Genomic DNA, 26,331 nt, shown 5'->3' on the forward strand with positions numbered 1-26,331 from the left:
GTGTGTGTGTGTGTGTGTGTGTGTGTGTGTGTGTGTGTGTGTGTGTGTGTGTGTGTGTGTGTGTGTGTGTGTGTGTGTGTGTGTGTGTGCATGTGCCTGTTTGTGCTCGTATATTTCCTTGCATATTCAAAGAGATCACCTTTTAAATCCATCTCCCTTGATTACTCCCATTCTTCCTTTAAGCTTTCCCTCGCTCATCGATGCATTAGCTCCATTGTTTTTAGTCCTCAGCACAAATAACTGCAGTGAGAGAAGAATCCCTTTGAGTGTTATAGTCAGTGCAGGAATGAAGACTTTGGCTGATATAACCTTACTCTTCTCACTGCTGATCCCTCCGCTCCATATCTCCTCTGTCACTCTCACTCTCCTCTGCCATTAGTCCCAAATCCCTATTAAAAGAACAAAGCAATACAATACATTATGTGGAATATTGTTTGACAAAAAGGCATCGATTGTGTTAATAATGGGATGTGACAAATGCCTCCATTAGTAATGTGTTGCCTGAGATTGTCCTTGGCTCACCCCTGTAGCCTGTATCTTTTACTGCAACACTGACTGGCTTGTGCTTGAAGGCACAGAGGCTTCTCAGTGTCTCTGTATCCCTCTATCTGTCTATGCCGAGGGAGGAGTAGAAAGACAAGGCTGTAGTTCTCTCTGCTTGAGTCAAAGGAAACAGAGTTGACTCCAAACCCAGCAGTGACCAGAAGTAACTGGGTGACTGCTAAAAACAAGCAGCCTGTCAAAATGGTCCTTCTGTAGCTCAGTTGGTAGAGCATGGCGCTTGTAACGCCAGGGTAGTGGGTTCGATCCCCGGGACCACCCATACGTAGAATGTATGCACACATGACTGTAAGTCGCTTTGGATAAAAGCGTCTGCTAAATGGCATATATTATTATTATTATATTATAAAATGACCCAGCAATAAAAATATACTGGAGGAATTGAATGCCCTTGGACAGCGCTCTTATTTATGGTTCTGAATTTGGCCTCTGGGCATGGAACTATAGCGGACACTCAATTTTCTAGTTGACACGTAGGCGGGACTGGCGGGGGTGTGACAGAGACCCGCAGCCTGTCCCATTAATTAGCGTAATTGGCACTAGTCCGTGCATGGCTGGCGGGGGACGTGAGTGTGCCGCGCCCACAGTTTCTCTCTGGTAGGAAAACTGTTGACCTCAATGATGGGACATGGTAGCGCCACCTAGCTTGGATGAGCAGCTTCCAACACATCGGCGTGACCGAGAGAACGTTGTCAGAACTTGTCACACATGGGAACATCAGGGCTATTACTAAAGGATTTCATTAAAACTTAAAGATTTCGTCATTTACACTGTGTTTAAACAGTTTTTATTTCAGCTTTATTTAACCAGGTTAGTCTCTTGAGATAAAAATATGTTTTTCAAAAGAAGACCTGGACCTAGTTGATAACATTGCCTTCTCTCTCTCTTCCTTTCCCTCCCTTCCTCCCACCTTCCCTCTGTTAGAACCAACACGGGCCTTGCGAGGTCTCACAGCCTCAGAGATCCAGTCCAGGCAGCTGACCCTGCAGTGGGAGACGCTGGCCTACAACTTGACCCGCTGCCACACCTACTCTGTGTCCCTGTGCTACCGCTATGCCACCGCAGGGGGCGGCGGCGGTCACAACACTACTGTGCGCGAGTGCCTGGCGGTGGAGCACAATGTCTCACGCTTCACCCTGCGCGACCTGCCGGCCTACCATTCCATCCGGGTCCGTCTGGCGCTTGCCAACCCTGAGGGCAAGAAGGAGGGTCGGGAGGTCACCTTTCAGACTGAAGAGGACAGTAAGTGATGAGAGAATGTTGGAGACTTATACTGTACGTAGGAGCTCATACAGGGTACATATTCATAGAAACCGTAATAACATGGGACAATGTTTGAGACATAAAATGGAACTGATACATACAGGGCACATATTCATATAAAGTAGAACGATAGGAACCATCTTGTGTTAGAGTGCCCTAATGCAAAAATAATATTTTTCAGTGGTGCAATACTCCAGTCTTGTCAGACCGCAGTTCAGGTTGTTGGTTACTATTCACAAAAAATGTGTGGAGTCTGCTGAACACTGCTGGTACATTATATCAGTGCTTTTAGAAGTACCTGATAGCCTGGCAAGGTCTGTTGGCTGCCATCCAACCTCTTCACATGGCTGTCTACCTTCTCAATCCCTGCTTCCCAGAGATCTGTAAGAAACACTTGAATGTTTTAGTGACAGACTGTTCATTGATCACATTGCTGTGTGTCTGTTTAGGTAGTGGTGAAACTTCTGTGAGACCAAAATAACTCAAAGTACCTAGGGAGTCATCCAAAACTTTTCTCAGGAGGGTATTAATAAATTAACAAAAATAGTGCTGTTCAAATGGGCAAAAAAATCTAGCTATCTATACAGTTGGGATTGATAACACTGGGTCAGTCAACATCAGTAGTGTAAAGAACATGAGGGGAGACAGAGAGCTGGTTTCAAGCTCAGGACGCAGCAGGTGTTTATTGCAAAGGACCACAGGAGGAAGCAGGTAGCTGGGTCCAGGGGCAGGCTGAAGGTCATACACAGGAGGCATGTAGCTGGGTCCAGGGGCAGGCAGAAGGTCATACACAGGGGGTCCAAAAGGGCAACAGTACAGGCAGGGAAAAGGCTTGTAACGTAGTCTGGGAGATCAGGCAATAGGAAACAGGAAATCCGATAGGCTAAAGTACAGGCAGGGGATAAGCAAAAGGTGTTGTTAGTGAGGCAGGCCAAAACTATCATACACGGGAGGAGTAAATCACGGGAAACCCAGAGCTCTGAAAGATGTGTGTCACAAAACAACCTTTACATCACAGTGATGGAGTGCAAAGAACTGAACTAAATAGTGTGTGATAATGACATACAGGTGTGTGATTAGAAGGTGATTAGAATCCAGGTGATTTGGGATCTGGAGAGTGAGCTGCGTTCAGGGGATCTAGGTGTTTGAGAGTGTGGGCTGGAAAGTGAGCTGTGTTCAGGGAATCTACGTGTTTGAGGGTGTGAGTTGGAAGCAGACGTTACAAGTAGCTACAGTTTGATTGAAGGGATTCATAACTATTATTGTCCATCTCCTTTCCCATATGGTTGTGTCTGAGTAGACTTGAATACAAGCGTTGTGACCATCTCAAAGAGGCTGTAGTATACCGAATGATCCGTCTCCTTTCTCAAATGAAAATTAAATATTAATAATCATATCTGAGGCCCACTAGTAAACCAGAAAGAATGGATTTCCCCCCATATCTCCCAATATATTCATTTTTTGCCAAGGCAGCCAACAGCTGCCTCTGTGCATTGCAGATGCCTGGCTGAAGGACAGCAGCGTAGCCTAGTGGTTAGAGTGCTGGACTAGTAACCGAAAAGTTGCAAGTTCAAATCCCCGAGCTGACAAGGTACAAACCTGTCGTTTTGCCCCTGAACAGGCAGTTAACCCACTGTTCCTAGGCCGTCATTGAAAATAAGAAATTGTTCTTAACTGACTTGCCTAGTTAAATAAAGGTAAATAAAAAATAAATAAATAAAATACATTTTTCCATTAAAAAGAAACTAAACAAACGCACTGTTCTCACACAAGGGAGAAAAAAAGTGTTTGAGAGTGCGAACGAGAATGAGAGAAAAAGCAAGGGAGAGAGAAAGAGAAAAAAAGAGATACCTGTCAATTATAAACACACCCTTCAAAAGCTTTTAATCAGGAACTCTCTTTCCAAACTCTATCACTACCAAAATAACACCAGACTCAGCTGTTTCCTCACAGCGCTGAATGGTTGTTGCTTTAGCCCCAACTACCCCTCCACCCTGCACTCTACACACACAGACTAATGGGGATTGTGGTCTGGAATAGAAAACCACAGAGCACAGAGGATACTATAAAAACAGTTAGCATTGTTTTTATAGGGATGTGTCTAGGCCAGGCTTCCCCCTGGTGTCCAGGCCAGACAGAGCTTTAACAGCATTCACCATTTATCCGAAGGTCATCACTTGCCATCGGCTGAGGATGCATTTAATCACCACTATTCCACTGAGTTATTTTGAAGGCCTAAGACTCATGGTACAATAGAAATGCTTTGTCCACTGTTGTACAGTAATTATATAATGTCACTGTCAGACTCGGTGCTCAAAGTAATATCTTTATCACGCAATATGAACCTCGCCATCATGATGATATTATGAATCTGATCCATCTGAATTGACTGTAAGTACTTGTTATTTACTATAGTGATTACTCTACTTCAGTGGTTTTATATCCGTCAATCATCTCCTATTCTCTTTGCTTGTACACGCTCTGACTGCCCCTGACTATATACACTATGGTTAACACAACATATAGTCCTGTATGTCCTACATGGTGCAGAATTCTCAGTTCTGAAGCTAACATTGTAAGAGAGACTCAGTGACATTGACCACTTAATATGATATTGACATTATGAGATGCTTGCCATGATATTACTGCTTCTATTTCCTGACCTGTTGCTTATTTCCAATAGTACCCGGTGGCATCGCCCCTGAATCGCTGACCTTCACCCCCCTGGAGGACATGATTTTCCTCAAGTGGGAGGAGCCAGTGGAACCCAATGGTCTCATCATCCAATACGAGGTAAGGATGCTTCCCACTCTGCTTGATGCCCTCCAATCATCTTCCTCTAAACATCTCCTCCCAAAGTTCTCAGGTTCACCCTCCTGGACCTCATATTCTATTAGAGTTTGTAGGCAGTGATTGGTGTAGTTTAGGTCAGCAAGAGCAGTGTCACAGGCATTGATTAGTGTAGGTAAGTTCTAGGAGAGAAATGTCACAGAACTTTTCACACAGAGAGTTTCAAACAAGGACAGAACCATATCTATATTTTACAGGGGGTTGTTATTTGAGGTAATAGACACAACACAGCTGTTTGACGTTAAGAATACAAGCAGAAGCTACAGTACTGTACAGTACAGTACATTTTTTTACAAGCTCATAGTCCATCCCCAGAGCGCTCTCTGTTTCTCTCCACGCATCTAATAGTACATCTAGAGCTAGAAGTTAAGAAAAATATTTATCAGCATATAGCACTGCCATGCATCATCACATTTTTCACCCTAATTTATTAGCACTAATTTATTCATGCTAATTTTGGAGTAGGTCTCCGATGAAAACAGACCATTTGTAATGTTAGTCTCGCTTTCACCCTTCTGTCTTCACCTATGGTAGGTGCTCAGTACAGTATTACCTATACTAGCCTCAAGCCTTCACCCAGCCGTCTGTCTTTCAATGTTATCTCAAGGAGGATATTATTAAATGGGGTTTGTGGTTTGACATATAAAGTGGAGGCAGGGATGGATTTTCTCTCCGTAGCGTCCTGATCTCTCTGAGCTGACAAAGAGAGCTTTAGACGGAGCCACAGAAGAAATCCTCTTAATTTCTCTCCCATTAAAGCTTTGACCTGTCTCCCTGAGCCCATCGACTGCCACGACTCCAGCCTCACAAGCCCCTTCTTGGTCCTCTTTGCTCTTTTTGAAGGCTATTATCGGCTTTTGTATTGGCTTTTTTATGAGGAACACATAGGTCTCTGTGTGTACCTTGTACAGTCATTGGCTGTCTTCACAGCTACCACGCCCACATGGGTTATTGTAGTGCTTTTAAAATAATCTGCATCATCAATAGTTTGGTCAAGTCAGTGGGAAGTAAGGCGTGTCTGTGTTATTTAACATTCCCAGTTTTTACATTACTCTCTGATGCCACATGGGTGGAATCCCAAAAGGCATTTTGACTGTGTGGGAAAACAAGTTGCTTCCAACAACATCAATATTTCACACAGAACACATTTCCACATTAGCATGAATGTCCTTCAGGCCATTACGAATGGATTAGCAAGCCAAACAAAATCATTAGCATCTTGTTCTTGTGCAACCTGCAGGTTGTGAAATCTGTAAACACACAAAACAATAATGTTTTGATAATGATTCCAATTTCATGACAAAATAACAGCATTACACTGGACTGCATCACATATGCTGCTGTTACTATTTCTGTCACTTTATTTCTTGTTATATGTACATGTCTACCTCAATTACCTTGTACCCCTGCACGTCGACTTGGTACTGGTACCCCTTGTATATAGCCAAGTTATTGTTACTCATTGTGTATCTGTTATTACTTTTGTTATTACATGTTTTACTTTTCTATTATTTCTCTATTTTCTTACTCTCTGCATTGTACACACTTGTTGTTTACGAAGCAAGTAATGAATACAATTTGATTAGATTTTGATTTGCAATTTTTTTTACCAATCAGTACATTGACTTAGAGCAGCAGCACATTTTTAAAAGTCAGATGTGAATCCTCAGAGAAAGTCAATTGTACAAAAGTTAAAGGATAGTTGCTCCACAAGTAAATAACTCATGGTCTCAGAAATAATTGCTGTATGAATCATTATTTTTTTAATCTGTCCACAGATCAGCTATCAGAGCATTGAGTCGTCTGACCCGGGCATCAATGTGCCAGGACCTAGGAGAACAGTGTCGAAGTTGAGGAACGAAACCTATCACATGTTCTCCAACCTTCACCCTGGCACCACATATCTGATTTCTGTCTGCGCCCGCACAACCAAGGGCTTCGGGCAGACCGCTCTAACTGAGATCACCACCAACATTTCAGGTGAGTGTTGGTGTGTGTGTGTGCACACCTACAGGTATGTGTGTTCATGCTTGAATATGTGTCTATACATTTGTATTTATTGAGGATCCCCATTAGCTGCTGCCTAGGCTCTTCCTGGGGTCAAGCAACATTAAGGCAGTTACAGTACATTCGGGAAAGTATTCAGACCCCTTCCCATTTTCCACATTTTGCTAAGTTTCAGCCTCATTCTAAAATGCATTTTTCCTTATCAATCTACACACAATAACCCATGATGACAAAGCAAAAACAGGTTTTTAAAAATGTTTGCAAACGTATTAAAAATAAAAAGAACAGACATACCTTACATCAGTGTGCAGATCTTATGCTATGAGACAAAAACATTTGCTCAGATGCATCCTGCTTCCACTGATCATTCTTAAGATGTTTCTACAACTTGATTGGAATCCACCTGTGGTAAATTCAATTGATTGGACATGATTTGGAAAGGCACACACCTGCCTATTTAAGGTCCCACAGTTGACAGTGCATGTCAGAGCAAAAACCAAGCCATGAGGTCGAAGGAATTGTCCATAGAGCTCCAAGACAGGATTGTGTCAAGGCATAGATCTGGGGAAGGGTACCAAAACATTTCTGCAGCATTAAAGGTCCCCAAGAACACAGTGGCCTCCATCATTCTTAAATGGCAGAAATTTGGAACCACCCAGGCTCTTGCTAGAGCTGGCCAGCCGGCCAAACTGAGCAATCGGGGGAGAAGGCCTTGGTCAGGAAGGTGACCAAGAACCCGATGGTTACTCTGATAGAGCTCCAGAGTTCCTCTGTGGAGATGGGAGAACCTTCCAAAAGGCAACCATCTCTTCAGCACTCCACCAATCAGGCCTTTATGGGTAGAGTGGCCAGACTGAAGGCACTCTTCAGTAAAAGGCACATGACAGCCCGCTTGGAGTTTGCCAAATGGCACCTAAAGGACTCTCAGACCATGAGATGGTGCGAGTGTAGCGAAATGCTTGTGCTTCTAGTTCCGCCAATGCAGTAAGTAATCTAACAAATTCACAACAACTATCTTATACACACAAATGTAAGGGATGAATAAATACATATAAATATATGGATGAGTGATGGCCGTGCTGCATAGGCAAGTTGTAGTGGATGGTAGAGAACAGTATATACATATGAGATGAGTAATGTAGGATATGTAAACATCATTAAAGTGGTGTTTTTTAAGGTGACTAGTGATACCTTTATTAAGTCGATTTATTGAAGTGGGCAGAGATTTGAGTCTGTATGTTGACAGCAGCCTCTCTATGTTAGTGATGGCTGTTTAACAGTCTGATGGCCTTGAGATAGAAGCTGTCTCGGTCCCAGCTTTGATGCACCTGGACTGACCTCGCCTTCTGGATGACAGCGGAGTGAACAGGCAGTGGCTCGGGTGGTTGTTGTCCTTGATGATCTTGTTCGCCTTCCTGTGACATTGGGTGCTGTAGGTGTCCTGGAGGGCAGGTAGTCTGCCCCCAGTAATGCGTTATGCAGCCCGCACTAACAACTGAAGAGCCTTGTGGTTGAGGGCGGTGCGGTTGCCGTACCAGGCGGTGATACAGCCCGACAGGATGCTCTCGCTTGTTCATCTGTAAAAGTTTGTGAGGAACTAAAAACTTTCCACCTTCTCCACTACTGTCCCTTCAATGTGGATGGGGGGGGTGCTCCCTCTGTTGTTTCCTGAGATCCACAATTACATTTTTTATTTACCTTTATTTAACTAGGCAAGTCAGTTAAGAGCAAATTCTTGTTTTCAATGACGGCCTAGGAACAGTGGTTTAACAACGGGGCAGAACGACACCTTGTCAGCTCGGGGGTTTGAATTTGCAACCTTCCGGTTACTAGTCCACCGCTCTAACCACTAAGCATCTTACTCAAGAAGACTCAAGGATAGAATTGCTGCCAAAGGATCTCCAACAAAGTACTGAGTAAAGGGTCTGAATATTTATGTACATTGTAACACTTAATTATTTTTTATTTATACATTTGCAAACATTGCTAAAACCCTGTTTTTGCTTTTTATTATGGGGTAATTGTGTGCAGATTAATGAGAGGAAAAAACAATTGAATCCATTTCTGAATAAGGCTGTAATGTAACAAAATGTGGAAAAAGACAAGGGGTCTGAATACTTTCCGAATGCACTGTATCTACAATACAAAATCTATGTGTACGTGTGTGTAGAGTGCGATTCCACGTGTGCCATGTCAACCTTTGCACCTAGCATGGATCAGTTGAACATCAATTGTCTGAAAGAGATAACAGGAGTTTGTAAATACACGATATGCAAAAGTATGTGGACACCCTTTCAAATTTGTGGGTTTAGCTATTTCAGCCACAACCTGTTGGTGACGGGTATATAATATTGAACACACAGCCATAGACAACCATTGGCAGTGGAATGGCCTTACTGAAGAACTCAGTGACTTTCAACGTGGCACCGTCATTGGATGCCAACTTTCCAACGAGTCAGTTCATCAAATGTCTGCCCTGCTAGAACTTCCCCCGTCAACTGTAAGTGCTGTTATTGTGAAGTGGAAATGTCTGGGAGCAACAATGGCACGACCGGGAAGTGGTAGGCCACAGAAGCTCACCGAATGGCATCGCCGAGAGCTGAAGCGTGTAGCGCGTAAAAATAATCTGTCCTTGGTTGCAACACTCACTACTGAGTTCAAAACTACCTCTGGAAGCAACATCAGCACAATAACTGTTCGTCAGGAGCTTCATGAAATGGGTTTCCATGGCCGAGCAGCCGCACACAAGCCAAAAATCACCATGCGCGATGCCAAGCATAGGCCGGAGTAGTGTAAAGCATGCTGCTATTGGGCACTGGAGCAGTGGGAACGCGTACTCTGGAGTGATGAATCACACTTCACCATTTGTATTTGTATTTATTATGGATCCCCATTAGCTGCTTGCATTCCGACGGACGAATCAGGGCTTGGCAGATGCCAGGAGACCGCTACCTGCCCGAATGCATATAACCACCGTAAAGTTTGGTGGAGGAGGAATAATGGTCTGTGGCTGTTTTTCATGGTTCTGTCTAGGCCCCTTAGTTCCAGTGAAGGGAAATTGTAACGCTACAGCATACTGTACAATGACATTCCAGACGATTCTGTGCTTCCGTGCTTTCAACTTTGTGGCAACAGTTTGGGGAAGGCCCTTTCCTGTTTCAGCATGACAATGCCCCCGTGCACACCGTGAGGTCCATACAGAAATGGTTTGTCAAGATTGGTGTGGAAGAACTTTACTGGCCTGCATATAGCCCTGACCTCAACCCCATCAAACACCTTTGGGAAGAATTGGAATGCCGACTGCCAGCCAGGCCTAATCACCCAACATCAGTATCCGACCTCACTGATGCGCATGGCTGAATGTTAGTCAATGCAGAAATTTTCCAAAATCTAGTGGAAAGTTTTCCCAGAAGAGTGGAGGCTGTACTACGACTAGCATCCTCTCAAAAGGAGTGGCACCCTTTCATCGCACACAACAAATCAGAAAGAGCAGAGGGGAAACAACGGTTGTTATGTGTAAGGATAGATGCAGTGCTATCTTCATGGGACCATATAGCATCTCCCAGCTGAGAGAGACAGACTGAGCTTATTACTGAAGAAGGAAATCCATCCCTGGTGTTCTATTCACTTTTAATGATGTATGTTTCCCTGTGTAAAAAGGCAGGAATAAAAACACCTCAGAGGAAACCTCAATGCATCTCTCTCTCTCTCTCTCTCTCTCTCTCTCTCTCTCTCTCTCTCTCTCTCTCTCTCTCTCTCTCTCACTCTCTGTGTCTGTCTCTCTCTCTCTCTCACTCTCTGTGTCTGTCTCTCTCTCTCTCTCTCTCTCTCTCTCTGTCTGTCTGTCTCTCTCTCTCTCTCTCTCTCTCTCTCTCTCTCTCTCTCTCTCTCTCTCTCTCTCTCTCTCTCTCTCTCTCTCTCTCTCTCTCTCTCTCTCTCTCTCTCTCTCTCTCTCTCTCTCTCTCTCTCTCTCTCTCTCTCTCTCTCTCTCTCTCTCTCTCTCTCTGTGTCTCTCTGTGTGTGGGGGTGTATGAGTGTGTCTTCATGCAAAGGAGAGTACTGAGAGTTCTTTAATTATAGATGTACTGCTTAATCACTCCTTGGCGGCTGTACGTCAGACAGTGACCTGCTTGTATTAGGCCAGAGAGAGAGTCCAAAAGCCCTTATGTATCATCCTCCCCCTCAGAAAAGCAGAACATTCACATGTACTGAGCATCTCTCATTGCTACACTGACAACTAGCTTATAGCGCCTATAACGAACTCCACATAATGTACGTGCACCCCTACTAAGACAGCTACAGAGCCTGCCAGCTAGTCTACAGTCTTCCAGAGTGAACTACCACAGAACACACAATGAACTGTACACAACCCGCAAGCTAATTCTTACTTTATCTCCATTGAGCTTACCCCAACAAACCCTCGCAAGACCTACTCCCAACCGACCAGCACCTTACTGACATCAAACACCTCAGACTCTTCGTAGCACGCTAGAGCTTTTATATTACATGTGAATAAAATAGGCACACATTTATTAAACGCCTCACTTTAATTCAGCTAGTTGCTATTTTCCAAACCCAATTTTTTTATACCATAATTGTTGATTCCTCTGTAATAGTTAGCCTTTTCCCCCCTTCACTAATTGACTAGGGATATTATAGACACGCCGTGCAGAAGGAGGCATCTCCTGGGAGAAACGCAGCTTCGGCCAAATCCCTTTAAATGAGAAGCTCCTACGATTTGTCCTGCATTTCCATGACTTTTAATTGCACTCGGTATCCAAGACAACCAAAACATAGGGAAATTCGGGAGGGACATTTCTGTCGGAACGGGACTCACAAGGCTGCAAGACCTTTTATGAGAGAATAGGGAAAGAGGCTGCATGTTTATTAGATAGGATGTGTGGTTGACACAGCTCAGCTGCTTTTAAAGGGGACTGATGAAGGATGTGTCTGCGTGCGTGCGTGTATGTCTGCGTGTGTGTCTGAGTGTGAGTTTGTGGTTTGAGAGTATGTGTTTGGTAAAAAGTGTGTGTAAGAGCATGTGTATAAGTCGTGTGTGTGCTTATGTATATTATCTTGTTAATTACAAGGTCAGTCTAATTGCAATATAATATAACTTTGTCTGTACTCCTGTGCTCTGTCTCCTCAGCTCCTATGTTTGACTATGGAGACATGCCATCCCCTCTCAGTGAAACAGAGCGCACGATCACTGTGTTGCTTCGCCCCGCCCTGGGCAGGGGAGCACCCGTCAGGTGAGAACACAACAGACACACACAGATTTGATTTGATTTGATACATAAGATTTATAGACATTTGATGTCACATTTACAGCACATACATATTATTTGCCAAAGCCCCTATATGATCAAACTTAATGAGAAACATCTTACAATAATTTATACCTCTTTGTGCTCTGTGTCCCCCAGTACGTACCAGGTTGTGGTAGAGGAGGAGAGTGGCAGGAAGGTGAAGAGGGAACTGGGGGTTCAGGACTGTTACCCTCTGCCCATGTCCCATGGGGAGGCCCAAGCCAGAGGGACCCCTCACTACTACACGGCCGAGCTGCCTCCCAGCAGCCTGCTTGAAGCCAGCCCCTTCACAGTGGGGGACAACCACACCTACAATGGCTACTGGAACACCCCGCTGGACCCCCGTAAGAGCTACCTCGTCTACTTCCAGGCCATGAGCAACTTCAGAGGGGTGAGTACAGGGCTTGAAGAAGGCTGTGGCTGATTTCTAGATCAACCACTAGCCCCTAGGTGATCTGAGAGTATGGGTAGGTAAGCAAAAGGTCATTATCAATCAAATGTCACAATACAGTTTAGAGCGTTCGATTTGGCTGAGGGAGACCCCCTGCTTGTTTAAAAGCATTGACAACTACCTGACGTTTTCAAGGGATTTTTAAATAATTTTTTATAACTATTTGGTTTTAATATCATCACTTCTTGAAGAGCATAGTCAGAGCTATACATTTCCGATTATTTTACATTTAGCTCTATGAACAGAATAATACAACAAGTAACTCATGCTTTTCATGATCAGTAAACATCACGTACTATATTCAGATACGTGAGGGTAACCTATCCATTTGGCATATAGCTAGCTAGCTATGCAAACAGCGTGTCATTTAGCTTGCTTCATCAGAGATTAGGCTTTTGGAAAGAGTTTGGCATGGGCAAATCACTTGTCAGAAAATGTAAGAGACACGACGTGGCTAATCTTAGTGCGACGGCTCCCGGTGAGAGCAGTAGTCCAATGGAGTTATGTTAAAACACTTCAACACTTATTATTAGAATATAGCAGAACAAAAGAAATCGGGGAACAAATGCAAGATTTTGGAAACACTATTGAAATCGAACCAAATGCCATACTATATGGGAAAATCAATGGAACACTTAAAGATATCTATAAAAACGTTTTTCGCCTCATCATATGTATAGAGAATGCACAAATGGAAAACCCGGTGCCAAATGACAATTGAAAATGTCTTGATTCCCAGCTAAACAGTTTTTAAACAAATTAGAAAGGCGAAGAACCAACGAAACGAGGAGGGGGTGAACAATGGTAAGTTATTGACTTTGATTTATTTTTTATTTTTTTTAAATATATGTACAGTATATATAATGTAAATGTGATGTAACTTTCAATGTATGCTAAAAATCCAGTTTAAAAATAATAAAGATAATAATAATAAAGCCGACTAATATTATTTAAAAGCAACCAAAAAAAAGTTACAAAACAGGAAATGATGCAAATAACTGATTGCATGTCATGAACGAGAAAAGTAGCAGATGAATATGGTTTTAAAGCTGATGTTGTTTTTAAAAAATGCTGTCATCCCCACTTATCCCCTGAAAGTTAGTTTGTTAACTAGCCATATTGAAGTGATCTGTTATTAGCTAGCAAACCAATTTAACTTGGTCAATCAATCAATGTAGCCTATCATGGCTGTCAGCAGCAATCATGATTAAACACTCTTAAAAACAATGTTGGGGGATCATGTTAGCTAACTTTGCTAGGTAGGCCTACGTTGGTTGGAGAAAAAAGACGTGATGTTACAACTAAATAGTTAACATTTATTTAAAATTCCCTTGAAAATGGCATGCAGTTGTCAATGGTTTTAGAGGAGCTGGGGTCTCCTGGCCTCCCAGCAGGCAAATCGAACGCTCTGCACATTATTGAGACATTTTATTGAGACAACCTATATGATAATTGCTTCAGTTGCTAAATGACTGGGAGGAAATTGTACCCAATTGCTTATCAATCCTTTCAGATCCACAGGAGTGCCCAGGGAGTAGGGGGCAATTTGTAATTCAATATGTAACGCTGTATTGGTGTTGGTTTATGAAAATGTAGTATTTTTCTAACTTCCATTGTCCTCCAGTCCAGTACAGTGCCTTCGGAAAGTATTCACACCCCTTTTTCCACATTTTATTATGTTACAGCTTTAATCTAAAATTGATTAAATAAAGCAAAATCCTCAGCAATCTACACACAATACCCCATAATGACAAAGTGTAAACAGGTTTTAGAAATTCTTGGACATTTATTAAAAATACAAATACCTTATTTACATGGGCCCTTCGCTATGAGACTCAAAATTGAGCTCAGGTACATCCTGTTTCCATTGATCATCCTTGAGATGTTTGTACAACTAGATTGGAGTCCACCTGTGGTAAAGTCAATTCATTGGACATGATTTGGAAAGGCATATACCTGTCAATATAAGGTGTCCCACAGTTGACAGTGCATGTCAGAGCAAAAACCAAGCCATGAGGTCGAATTAATTGTCCATAGAGCTCCGAGACAGGATTCTGTCGAGGCACAGATCTGGGAAAGGGTACCAAAACATTTCTGCAATCTTGAAGGTCCCCAAGACCACAGTGGCCTCCATCATTCTTAAACGGAAGAAGTTCGGAACCACCAAGACTCTTCCTAGAGCTGGCCGTCCGGCCAAACTGAGCAATCAGGGAAGAAGGGCCTTGGTCAGGGAGGTGACCAAGAACCCGATGGTCATTCTGACAGAGCTCCAGAGTTCCTCTGCAGAACTCCACCAATCAGGCCTTTATGGGTAGAGTGGCCAGACTCCTCAGTAAAAGGCACATGGCAGCCCACTTGGAGTTTTCCAAAAGGACTCTCAGACCATAATAAACTAGATTCTCTGGTCTGACTGAACTCTTTGGCCAGAATGCCAAGCGTCACATCTGGAGGAAACCTGGCACCATCCCTACGGTGAAGCATGGTGGTGGCAGCATCATGCTGTGGGGATGTTTTTCAGAGGCTGGGACAGGGAGGCTAGTCAGGATCAAGGCAAAGATGGACAGAGCAAAGGAAAGAGAGATGCTTGATGCTTCACCTTCCAACAGAACAGCGACCCTAAGCACACAGCCAAGACAACGCAGGAGTGGCTTCGGGACTTAAACCTGATCGAAAATCTCTGGAGAGACCTGAAAATACCTGTGCAGCAATGCTCCCCATCCAACCTGACAGCGCTTGAGAGGACCTGCAGAGGAGAATGAGAGAAGCTCCCCAAATACAGGTGTCAAATCAAATCTTAAGCTTGTCGCGTCATACCCAAGAAGACTCGAGGCTGTAATCGCTGCCAAAGTTCCTTTAACAAAGTACTGAGTAAACGGTCTAAATACTTACTGTATGTAAATGTGATTTTTTTTTTTGCTTTATAAACTTGCAAAAAATTATAAAAACATATTTTTACTTTGTCATTATGGGGTATTGTGTGTAGATTGATGACGGGAAAAAACGATTTAATACATTTAATACATTTGGAAAAAGTCAAGGTGTATGAATACTTTCCCGAAGGCACTGTATATCTCCCATAATGTATGCCGGGCTTGAAAGAGCAGGGGAAATTACCTCCTTTAGGCTTGTACCCCATGTGAAAATATTTGTGGTGTGAAATGTGCTTGTTGGAAGGGAATGCCTGGATTGGCATGGTCCTTAGCTGGAATCCATGTTTCTGAACGTGTCCAGTGCTTTGATTCGATGCACAGCATTCAAAGGGTGTCAAGGACAGGGAATTTCTTGTGCACATTACTTCCAGCTAGTAAATCTGTGATTAGCTGGTACTCTTCTCATTATCCCTCCTTCCATTCTCTGTCCTTCCCTCTCACTCTTTCTCTTTTCATCCCTCTGCTACTGGCCTTACCCTCCTCATCCCTAGCACTATCCTCCATTCCCTCCATTCTTCTCCTCTATCTCCTCAATTTCTCTCTTTTATTCCAAATCAGTGGAGACTCATTAAACCCTGTGACTAATAGGATCCTCAGTAGAGGAAGATCCTGATCCAGCAGGACTTTATTCCAGACCACCATCCTCTGTTCCTGTTATCTCACTCCATTGCTCCTCTCCTACCCAAAGAAAGCTGCAGCAGTCCCAATCATACACCAAGGAAGCCCCATTATCAGTCCAAACTGCCATTACAGGATCACCCACTACGTGGCAGAGACAATTACTTAGGGATAATTGGACACAGGTGCAGATGATCAGAGATAGAAATGTTCTGTTTAAATATTCAGAGAGCGCTTCAAGAAGGCTTTTCTTTGCAAATCTCTGGTTATCTCTGGTTATCTCTCACCCCTCTTTTCCTACAGCGGTGGCGGTGGTGGCTTTTTCTGGCCCAGTGGAGAAATGCTAGGGGCCGTGCAGCGTGAGTAGTTCACACAACTGGCTTAATAAGCAGCAGGATTAGACAGTGAAGCGTCTGACTTTACCGGCGGATGGGATTAGGGCTTTGTTTTGGCTGGCAGTGAGCCAGACTCCAGCACTGGGAGCGGGCTGGACAATGGAGGCAAAGTGCCCGATCACAAGGCCCAGCCCTAAGTCCGCAGGGGGCTCTGGCAGCCAAGGCCATTCTGGCAACAAGGGTATACAGTAGTTACAGGCGATCCCTATACCAGTTCCAGGGCTCTCCCCATGGGCACAGAGAATCCACACTCCCTTCATGCCCGATCACCTTCTTGGGCTTATACACCCTTCATACAGAGGAAAGTGGGTAGAGAGTTCATGTACAGTCGTGGCCATACGTTTTGAGAATGACAATAATTTCCACAAAGTTTGCTGCTTCAGTGTCTTCAGATATTTTTGTCAGAAGTTACTATGGAATACTGAAGTATAATTACAAGCATTTCTTAAGTGTCAAAGGGTTTTATTGACAATTACATGAAGTTGATGCAAAGAGTAAATATCTGCAATGTTGACCCTTCTTTTTCAAGACCTCTGCAATGTGCTCTGGCATGCTTTCAATTAACTTCTGGGCTACATCCTGACTGATGGCAGCCCATTCTTGCATAATCAATGCTTTGAGTTTGTCAGAATTTGTGGGGTTTTGTTTGTCCACCTGCGTCTTAAGGATTGACCACAAATTCTCAATAGGATTGAGGTCTGGGGAGTTTCTGTCACGCCCTGACCTTAGTATTCTTTGTTTTCTTTACTCTTTTGGTTAGGTCAGGGTGTGACTAGAGTGATGTGTGTTTTTGTCCTGTCTAGGGTTTTTGTATGTTTATGGGGTTGTTCTAGTCTAGGTGTTTTTATGTCTCTGGTTGCCTAGATTGGTTCTCAATCAGAGGCAGCTGTTTATCGTTGTCTCTGATTGGGGACCATATTTAGGTAGCCATATTCCTTGGGTATTTCGTGGGTTATTGTCTATGTGTAGTTGCATGTCAGCACTAGTTGTTTATAGCGTCACGTTCGTTTTGTTGTTTTTGATTAGTTTGTTTAAGTGTTCTTTGTGTTTTTCATTAATAAAAGAAGAATGTATTCTAATCACGATGCGCCTTGGTCTCATCGTTACGACGAACGTGACAGAATAACCCACCAGAATAGGACCAAGCAGCGTGAAAAGGAGGAGCAGCGCATGATGGCGCAGACAGCATGGACATGGGATGAAATACTGGATGGTAAAGGATCCTGGACGTGGGAGGAGATACTGGCAGGAGAGGATCGCCTACCATGGAGGCAGGTGGAGATAGCACGGGAGGAACGGCGACGATACGTGGGTACACAACTAGCACGGAAGCCCGAGAGGCAGCCCCAAGATTTTTTGGGGGGGAGGCACACGAGGAGATTGGCTGAGTCAGGTAGGAGACCTTGTGCTTACCGTGGGGAGTGTGTTACTGGTCAGGCGCCATGTTATGCGGTGGTGCGCACAGTGTCTCCATTGTGCTATTCTATCCCGGTGTGCTCTATTCCAGCTCCTCGTATTGGCCAGGCTAGAATGGGCATCCAGCCAGGAACGGGGGTTGAGGCTCAGCGCTCCTGGTCTCCAGTATACCTCCTTGGACCAGGATATCCTGCGCCGGCTCTGCGTATTGTGTCTCTGGTGAGTCTGCACAGGCCAGTGCGTCCTGTGCCAGTGCCCTGCACTCGCCCTGAGGTGTGTGTCACCAGCCCAGTACCACCAATGCCAACACCACACACCAGGCTTCCTGTGCGCCTCCAGAGCCCAGTACGTCCTGTTCCTCCTCCCCGCACTCGCCCTGAGGTGTGTGTCCCCAGCCCGGTACCACCATTGCCGGCACCACGCACCAGGCCTATAGTGCGCCTCGGCAGTCCAGTACGCCCTGTTCCTCCTCCCTGCACTTGCCATGAGGTGGGTGGCCCCAGCCCAGTACCACCAGTGCCGGCTCCACGCACCAGGCCTACAGTGCGCCTCGCCAGTCCAGAGCTTCCGGTGACAGTACCCAGTCCAGAGCATCCGGCGACAGTACCCAGTCCAGAGCGTCCGGCAACAGTACCCAGTCCAGAGCGTTCGGCGACAGTTCACAGACTGGAAGCTCCCACGACGGACCACAGACCGGAACCTCCCACGACGGGCCACAGACCCGAACCTCCCACGATGGGCCGCAGACCGGTGTCTCCAGCGACGGTCCCCCGCCCGGGGTCTCCAGAGACTGTCCCCAGCCCGGTGTCTCCAGCGACGGTCCCCAGCCCGGGGTCGCCAGCGATGATCCGCAGTGATGAGCCTCCGGCAAAGGTCCAAGGGTCAGTGCTACAAGGGCAGAGGGCTCAATGTAAAGAAGGCAGGCTGCGTCCAGAGCCAGAGCCACCACCAAAGGTAGATGCCCACCCACACCCTCCTGTATTTTTTAAATTTATTTTATTTATTTCACCTTTATTTAACCAGGTAAGCAAGTTGAGCACAATTCTCATTTACAATTGCGACCTGGGCAAGATAAAGCAAATTAGTTTGTCACATACAATAGCACAGAGTTACACATGAAGTAAAAAAACATACAGTCAATAATACAGTAGAAACAAGTCTATATACGATGTGAGCAAATGAGGTGAGATAAAGGAGGTAAAGGCAAAAAAAAGGCCATGGTGGCAAAGTAAATACAATATAGCAAGTAAAACACTGGAATGATAGATTTGCAGTGGAAGAATGTGCAAAGTAGAAATAAAAATAACGGAGCAAATAAATAAATAAATCAAATAAATACAGTAGGGAAAGAGGTAGTTGTTTGGGCTAAATTATAGGTGGGCTATGTACAGGTGCAGTAATCTGTGAGCTTCTCTGACAGCTGGTGCTTAAAGCTAGTGAGGGAGATAAGTGTTTCCAGTTTCAGATATTTTTGTAGTTTGTTCCAGTCATTGGCAGCAGAGAACTGGAAGGAGAGGCGGCCAGAGAAATAATTTGTTTTGGGGGTGACCAGAGAGATATACCTGCTGGAGCGCGTGCTACAGGTGGTGATGCTATGGTGACCAGCGAGCTGAGATAAGGGGGGACTTTACCTAGCAGGGTCTTGTAGATGACATGGAGCCAGTGGGTTTGGCGACGAGTATGAAGTGAGAGCCAGCCAACGAGAGCGTACAGGTCGCAATGGTGGGTAGTATATGGAGCTTTGGTGACAAAACGGATGGCACTGTGATAGACTGCATCCAATTTGTTGAGTAGGGTATTGGAGGCTATTTTGTAAATGACATCGCCAAAGTCGAGGATTGGTAGGATGGTCAGTTTTGCAAGGGTATGTTTGGCAGCATGAGTGAAGGATGCTTGTTGCGAAATAGTTAGCCAATTCTAGATTTAACTTTGGATTGGAGATGTTTGATGTGGGTCTGGAAGGAGAGTTTACAGGCAGGGCAGGATGGATATAGGTATAACAGGTATAACAGTTCGGGTCTAGAGTGTCACCCCCTTTTGAAGAGGGGGATGACCCCGGCAGCTTTCTAATCTTTGGGAATCTCAGACGATGCAAAAGAGAATAGGCTATTAATAGGGGTTGCAACAATTTCGGCGGATCATTTTAGAAAGAGAGGGTCCAGATTGTCTAGCCCGGTTGATTTGTAGGGATCCAGATTTTTCAGCTCTTTCAGAACATCAGCTGTCTGGAATTGGGTGAAGGAGACGCGATGGGGGCTTGGGCAAGTTGCTGCAGGGGGTGCTGAGATGTTGGCCGGCGTAGGGGTAGCCAGGTGGAAAGCATGGCCAGCCATAGAAAAATGCTTATTGAAATGATTGATTATCGTAGATTTATCCTAGCCTCAGTGCAGTGGGCAGATGGGAGGAGGTGCTCTTATTTTCCCTGGACTTTAGTGTCCCAAATTGTGGGGGAATTAGTGTTACAGGATGCAAATTTCTGTTTGAAAAACCTAGCCTTAGCTCTCCTAACTGACTGAGTACTTTGTTTCCTGACTTCCCTGAAAAGTTGCATATCGTGGGGGCTATTCGATGCTAATGCAGAATGCCACATGATGTTTTTGTGCTGGTCAAGGGCAGTCAAGCCTGGGGTGAACAAAGGGCTATTTCTGTTCTTAGTTCTACATTTTCTGAATGGGGCATGCTTATTTAATATGGAGAGGAAAGCACTGTTGACCCATTATGCACGCAGACAATGAGGCAGTGATCGCTGAGATCCTGGTTGAAGACAGCAGAGGGCAAGTTGTTCAGCATGATATATAAGAGGGTGACCATAATTACGGATTTAGGCTTGTACGTGGTAGGTTCCTTGATAATTTGTGTGAGATTGAGGGCATCTACCTTAGATTGTAGGACGGCAGGGGTGTTAAGCATGCCCCAGTTTAGGGAGTTCCAGCTTTGGCAGTTCTATCTTGTCGGAAAATGCTATAGTTAGGGTCGGAAATTTCAGGATTTTGATGGCCTTCCTAAGCCAGGATTCAGACACGGCTAGGACATCTGGGTTGGCGGTGAATAAAACAAACTTAGGGAGGAGGCTTCTAATGTTAATATGCATGAAACCAAGGCTTTTACTGTTACAGAAGTCAACAAATGAGAGCGCCTGGGGAATGGGAGTGATGCTGGGGGCTGCAGGGCCTGGGTTAACCTCTACATCACCAGAGGAACAGAGGAGTAGGATGAGAGTTTGGCTAAAGGCTAAAAGAACTGGTCGTCTAGTGCGTTCGGAACAGAGAGTAAAAGGAGCAAATTTCTGGGTGCGGAAGAATAGATTCAAGGCATAATGTACAGACAAGGGTATGGTAGGATGTGAGTACAGTATAGGTAAGCCTAGGCATTTAGTGACAATGAGAGAGGTTTTGTCTCTAGAGGCACCATTTAAGCCAGGTGAGGTTTCTGTGTTTGTGGGGGGGTAGAACAAAATGGCTAGCTAATGCATATTGAGCAGGGCTGGAGGCTCTACAGTGAAATAAGACAAAAATCACTAACCAGCAGTAGACAAGGCATATTGACATTAGGGACAGGCATGTGTAGCCGAGTGATCATAGGGTCCAGGGCTAGCAGTTGGGCCTCAGGGGGACGTCGCAACAGAAGAGCCTGTTGAAACCCCCTTGGACAGTTATATCGGCAGACCAGTCGTGATGGATCGGCGGGGCTCCGTGTCGGCAGCAAAGGGTCCAGGCCAATTGCCAAAAGAGGTATTGAAGCCAAGGAATGGTCTGATTGATCTCTTCGGCTAGCATGGAGATGGGCCTAGCTCGAGGCTAGCTCCAGGGACAGCTTGTTTCGGGACAGAGACGTTTGCCAGGAGTAGCCACTCGGATAGCAGCTAGCTAGCTGTGATGATCCGGAGTAAAGGTTCAGAGATGCGTTAGGAATGAATCTGGAGATGTGGTAGAGAAAAAGCAGTCCGATATGCTCTGGGTTGATATTGCGCTGTGCAGACTGGTAAGTATTGACCGAGCTGAGACTGGCAGATGTCCGAGTTAACGGTGATGACCGTTAGCTGTGGCTAACTGACTACTAGCTAGTAGCTATTTGCTGGCCAGCTTCTGAAGGGGGTGCCGGTTCTAAAGTGTAAAAAATAGCATATCCATACCACATCGGGTGAGGCGGGTTGTAGAAGAGTATGTTCAGTCCATAGATGGAAATTGAGATTAAAAAATTAAAAAATATATACAAAATATATACGAAGAAAACCGATATATACATGGGACTGGACAAGACAAACAAAATAGACATCTGACTGCTACACCATCTTGGGGGAAAAAACACACAAAAAACATTTTGGCAGCATGGTAATGCAAATTAGGCTGTACCCTCCAACCCAAGCCAGTCTCGATTCCATCTCGGCTCAAAAGGCTAACGGGAACAAGGCTTGTGACACACTGTTGTATAATCCAGCATATGTGACAAAAGCCACTAATGACTCTGATCCAGTCATTTGTCATACTCTTAGGATCTGGAAAGAGATAAGGTATTTTCCTAACATACCCACTGTAAACATTGACAGTCCAATTTGCCTGAATCATGCTTTCCACCCTGCATTGGATGATATGGTGTTTTCACAGTGGATGGAGAAGGGGCTCACAACAATTGGTAATTCATACATTGACGGTCAGTTAGCTTCATTTCAACAATTAAGGGTAAATTTAACATGCCAACAACACATTTTTTCAGATACCTCCAAATCAGGAATTTCTTAAGGACACATATCCCACATTATGGCATTAAGCCAAATAATCCTACATTAGATAGCCTGATCCTTGTCAAACCCCGTTCAAAAGGGTCGGTCTCTAGACTGTATGATGTGCTACAGGCCCACATATGGGTATCCACAGACACTATTAAAATGGCTTGGGAAGAAGAACTTGGTTCGGAAATCTCAGATGAGGACTGGGTAGAAGCTGTCAGGAATATAAACCCCAGTTCAGTGAATGCCAGACACATCCTTGTACAGTTTAAGGTGATACACAGGTAACATTACTCAAAAGTGAAACTGCATACAATATTACCGGACAGGTCACCACTGTGTGAGAGGTGCAAGCAGGATGACGGGACGTTGACCCACTTATTTTGGACATGTCCTAAATTACATGCTTACTGGGCTCTCTTTTTTGATTACTTATCTAAAGCCTTTGATAGAGTTATCGCCCCAGACCCATTGATCGCTCTGTTTGGTACAGTTGATGGGAATAACCAGGAGGGGAAGGCTGTCTCTCTGTACTCTATTAGCTAAAAGGATCACATTGCAATTTTGGAAATTGGAGACTGTACCTTCCTTTGAAATGTGGTTACGGGATTTAGGGAATGTAATATATATGGAAAATATTCGATACAATACCTGCAATAGAAGTCCAATGTTTTACTAAATAAGGCAGCCGATACTGGATAAATGGTCTAGTCCCTTCTTCATAACTGGGTTGATCAAATGCTGTTACTCAGTGCTCAATGCACTGCTTGTAATGACTATATGCTGTCTTATATATGTACCACCTAATAGGATTTTTTTATATTGTGTATGTGTGAGTTAAGTTTTGTTTTGTCCTCTAAATTGGCCATCCCATTCAACAGTACAATGAATGTCAATGTCTGTATCGCTGACTTTTTAAATGTTTAATTTATTGGAAAATAATAAACATATTATAAAAAAGAAAAACAAGATTTAATGACTCCAACCTAATTGTATGTAAACTTCCGACATCAACTGTGTCTTCATGTCCTCCTTTTTGACTGCTGATGCGCTCTTAAAGTGGCAGCGCACTTTGAAGGGAGTGAGGAACGTTGACAGGAGCCTGCTCAATCAATATCATTCTGTCGCATCCCAGGTAAACTTTCCCTCCAGAAAGAAACGATCAGATTAGCAGCATAATAATACAGCTTAAGGTGAGGAAGGCCAAAGCCCCCCCCCTTGCATAAATACTTCTATGAAATTCTGACTGTCTTGTTATCCCATAAAAATGTCATTGCTATTGAATCCAGTTTCTTAAAATAGCTTTGTGGTATGAAATTGGGTAGACATTGGAAGAGGTAAAGATCATGGGTAGGACAACCATTTTAATAGCATTTATACAACCAACCAAGGAGATAGTTTTCCAAAAATGTATATTTTGTTTAAGCTGATAAATTGTCATGTCCCAATTAGTTTTCAATAGCTGATCAAGTTGTCTTGTCACTACAATGCCAAGGTTTGTGAACGTGTCCATCACTGTTCTAAATGGAGTAGATTCCAGAAATTGCATATTCACAGGCCGTGATATCGGCATCAATTCACTTTTTTTTGCCAAGTTTCAGGCTTGGATAAAAACAAAAGAGCATCGTCTGTGTATAGAGACATTTCGTGCTGCGTGTCTTTTATTTTAACTGAAGCTATAACGTCACATGCACAAATGAGAGTAGCATGGGGTTCCATGGCTATAGCGAAGAGAGCAGGTGAAATAGGGCACCCCTGTCGGCAGCAATTGAACAGGCGGAATGACTGCGACATTTCCTGATTGGTTACTACGGACGCCATTGGGTGTGCATAAATGATTCTTATCCAATTAATAAATTCCTTTCCAAACCCGAAATGATCCAGAACAGACATCATATACTTCCACTCAATCTGATTATACGCCTTTTCTGCATCAAGAGCACTGCCTCAACTTTATGATCGTGATACAATACATTGAAAAGGCATCTCAAATTGTAGTATGTACTTGAAGTCGTAAGTTTACATACACCTTAGCCAAATACATTTTAATTCAGTTTTTCACAATTCCTGACATTTAATCGTAGTAAAAATACCATGTTTTTAAGGATCACCAATTTATTTTAAGAATGTGAAATGTCAGAATAAGAGTTTTTATTTATTTCATCACATTCCCAGTGGGTCAGAAATTTGCATTACACTCAATTAGTATTTGCCAACATTGCCTTTAAATTGTTTATCTTGGGTCAAATGTTTCGGGTAGCTTTCCACAAGCTTCTCACAATAAGTTGGGTGAATTTTGGCCCATTACTCCTGCTGGTGTAACTGAGTCAGGTTTGTAGGCCTCCTTGCTCACACACGCTTTTTCACAATGTTCTATAGACATGAGGTCAAAGCTTTGTGATGGCCACTCAATACCTTGACTTTGTTGTCCTTAAGCCATTTTGGCACAACTTTGGAAGTATGCATGGGGTCAATGTACATTTGGAAGACCCATTTGGGACCAAGCTTTGACTTCCTGACTGATGTCTTGAGATGTTGCTTCAATATATCCACTTAATTTCCCAGCTTCATGATACCATCTATTTTGTGAAGTGCACCGGTCCCTCCTGCAGCAAAGCACCCCCACAACATGATGCTGTCACCCCGTGCTTCACGGTTGGGATGGTGTTCTTCGACTTGCACGCCTCCCCCTTTTTCCTTCAAACGTAACAATGGTCATTTGGGCCAAACAGTTCTATTTTTGTTTCATCAGACCTTAGATCTTTGTCTAAGGTCTGCAGTTGCAAACCGTAGTCTGGCTTTTTTATGGCAGTTTTGGAGCAGTGGCTTCTTCCTTGCTGAGCGGCCTTTCAGATTTTGTCGAAATAGGACTCGTTTTACTATGGATATACAGTGGGGAGAACAAGATACACTGCCTATTTTGCAGGTTTTCCTACTTACAAAGCGTGTAGACGTCTGTAATTTTTATCGTAGGTACACTTCAACTGTGAGAGAAGGAATCTAACACAAAAATCCAGAAAATCACATTGTATGATTTTAAGTAAATAATTTGCCTTTATTCCATGACATGAGTATTTAATCATCTACCAACCAGTAACAATTCCGGCTCTCACAGACCTGTTAGTTTTCCTTAAGAAGCTCTCCACTCATTACCTGTATTAACTGCACCTGTTTGAACTCGTTACCTGTATAAAAAACACCTGTCCACACACTCAATCAATCAGACTCCAACCTCTCCACAATGGCCAAGACCAGAGAGCTGTGTCAGGACATCAGGGATAAAATTGTAGAGCTGCACAAGGCTGGGATGGGCTACAGGACAATAGGCAAGCAGCTTGGTGAGAAGGCAACAACTGTTGGCGCAATTATTAGAAAATGGAAGAAGTTCAAGGTGACGGTCAATCACCCTCGGTCTGGGGCTCCATGCAAGATCTCACCTCATGGGGCATCAATTATCATGAGGAAGATGGGGGATCAGCCCAAAACTACACGGCAGGACCTGGTCAATGACCTGAAGAGAGCTGGGACCACAGTCTCAAAGAAAACCATTAATAACACACTACGCCGTCATGGATTAGAATCCTGCAGCGCATGCAAGGTCCGCCTGCTCAAGACAGAGCATGTCCAGGCCCATCTGAAGTTTGCCAATAACCATCTGGATTATCCAGAGGAGGAATGGGAGAAGGTCATATGGTCTGATGAGACAAAAATAGAGCTTTTTGGTCTAAACTCCACTCGCCATGTTTGGAAGAAGAAGAAGAATGAGTACAACCCCAAGAACACCATCCCAACCGTGAAGCATGGA

The 26,331-nt window shown here is 44.1% G+C and overlaps 1 protein-coding gene across 6 annotated transcripts in view; it reads left to right on the top strand.

The window, feature by feature from the left end:
• The window catches only part of LOC124019498 (receptor-type tyrosine-protein phosphatase U), a 348,981-nt gene that overhangs the window by 201,286 nt on the left and 121,364 nt on the right, over positions 1-26,331 (top strand). For all 6 annotated transcript variants that reach the window (XM_046334848.1, XM_046334850.1, XM_046334851.1 and 3 more), the window contains exons 8-12: positions 1,486-1,803; positions 4,508-4,617; positions 6,453-6,654; positions 11,831-11,933; positions 12,108-12,381. In XM_046334848.1, coding sequence (XP_046190804.1) covers positions 1,486-1,803; positions 4,508-4,617; positions 6,453-6,654; positions 11,831-11,933; positions 12,108-12,381 — 1,007 coding nt within the window. The remainder of the gene's footprint in view (positions 1-1,485; positions 1,804-4,507; positions 4,618-6,452; positions 6,655-11,830; positions 11,934-12,107; positions 12,382-26,331) is intronic.

The sequence above is a fragment of the Oncorhynchus gorbuscha genome, unplaced genomic scaffold (assembly GCF_021184085.1).
Source record: "Oncorhynchus gorbuscha isolate QuinsamMale2020 ecotype Even-year unplaced genomic scaffold, OgorEven_v1.0 Un_scaffold_609, whole genome shotgun sequence".
NCBI classification, from domain to species: Eukaryota; Metazoa; Chordata; class Actinopteri; order Salmoniformes; family Salmonidae; genus Oncorhynchus; species Oncorhynchus gorbuscha.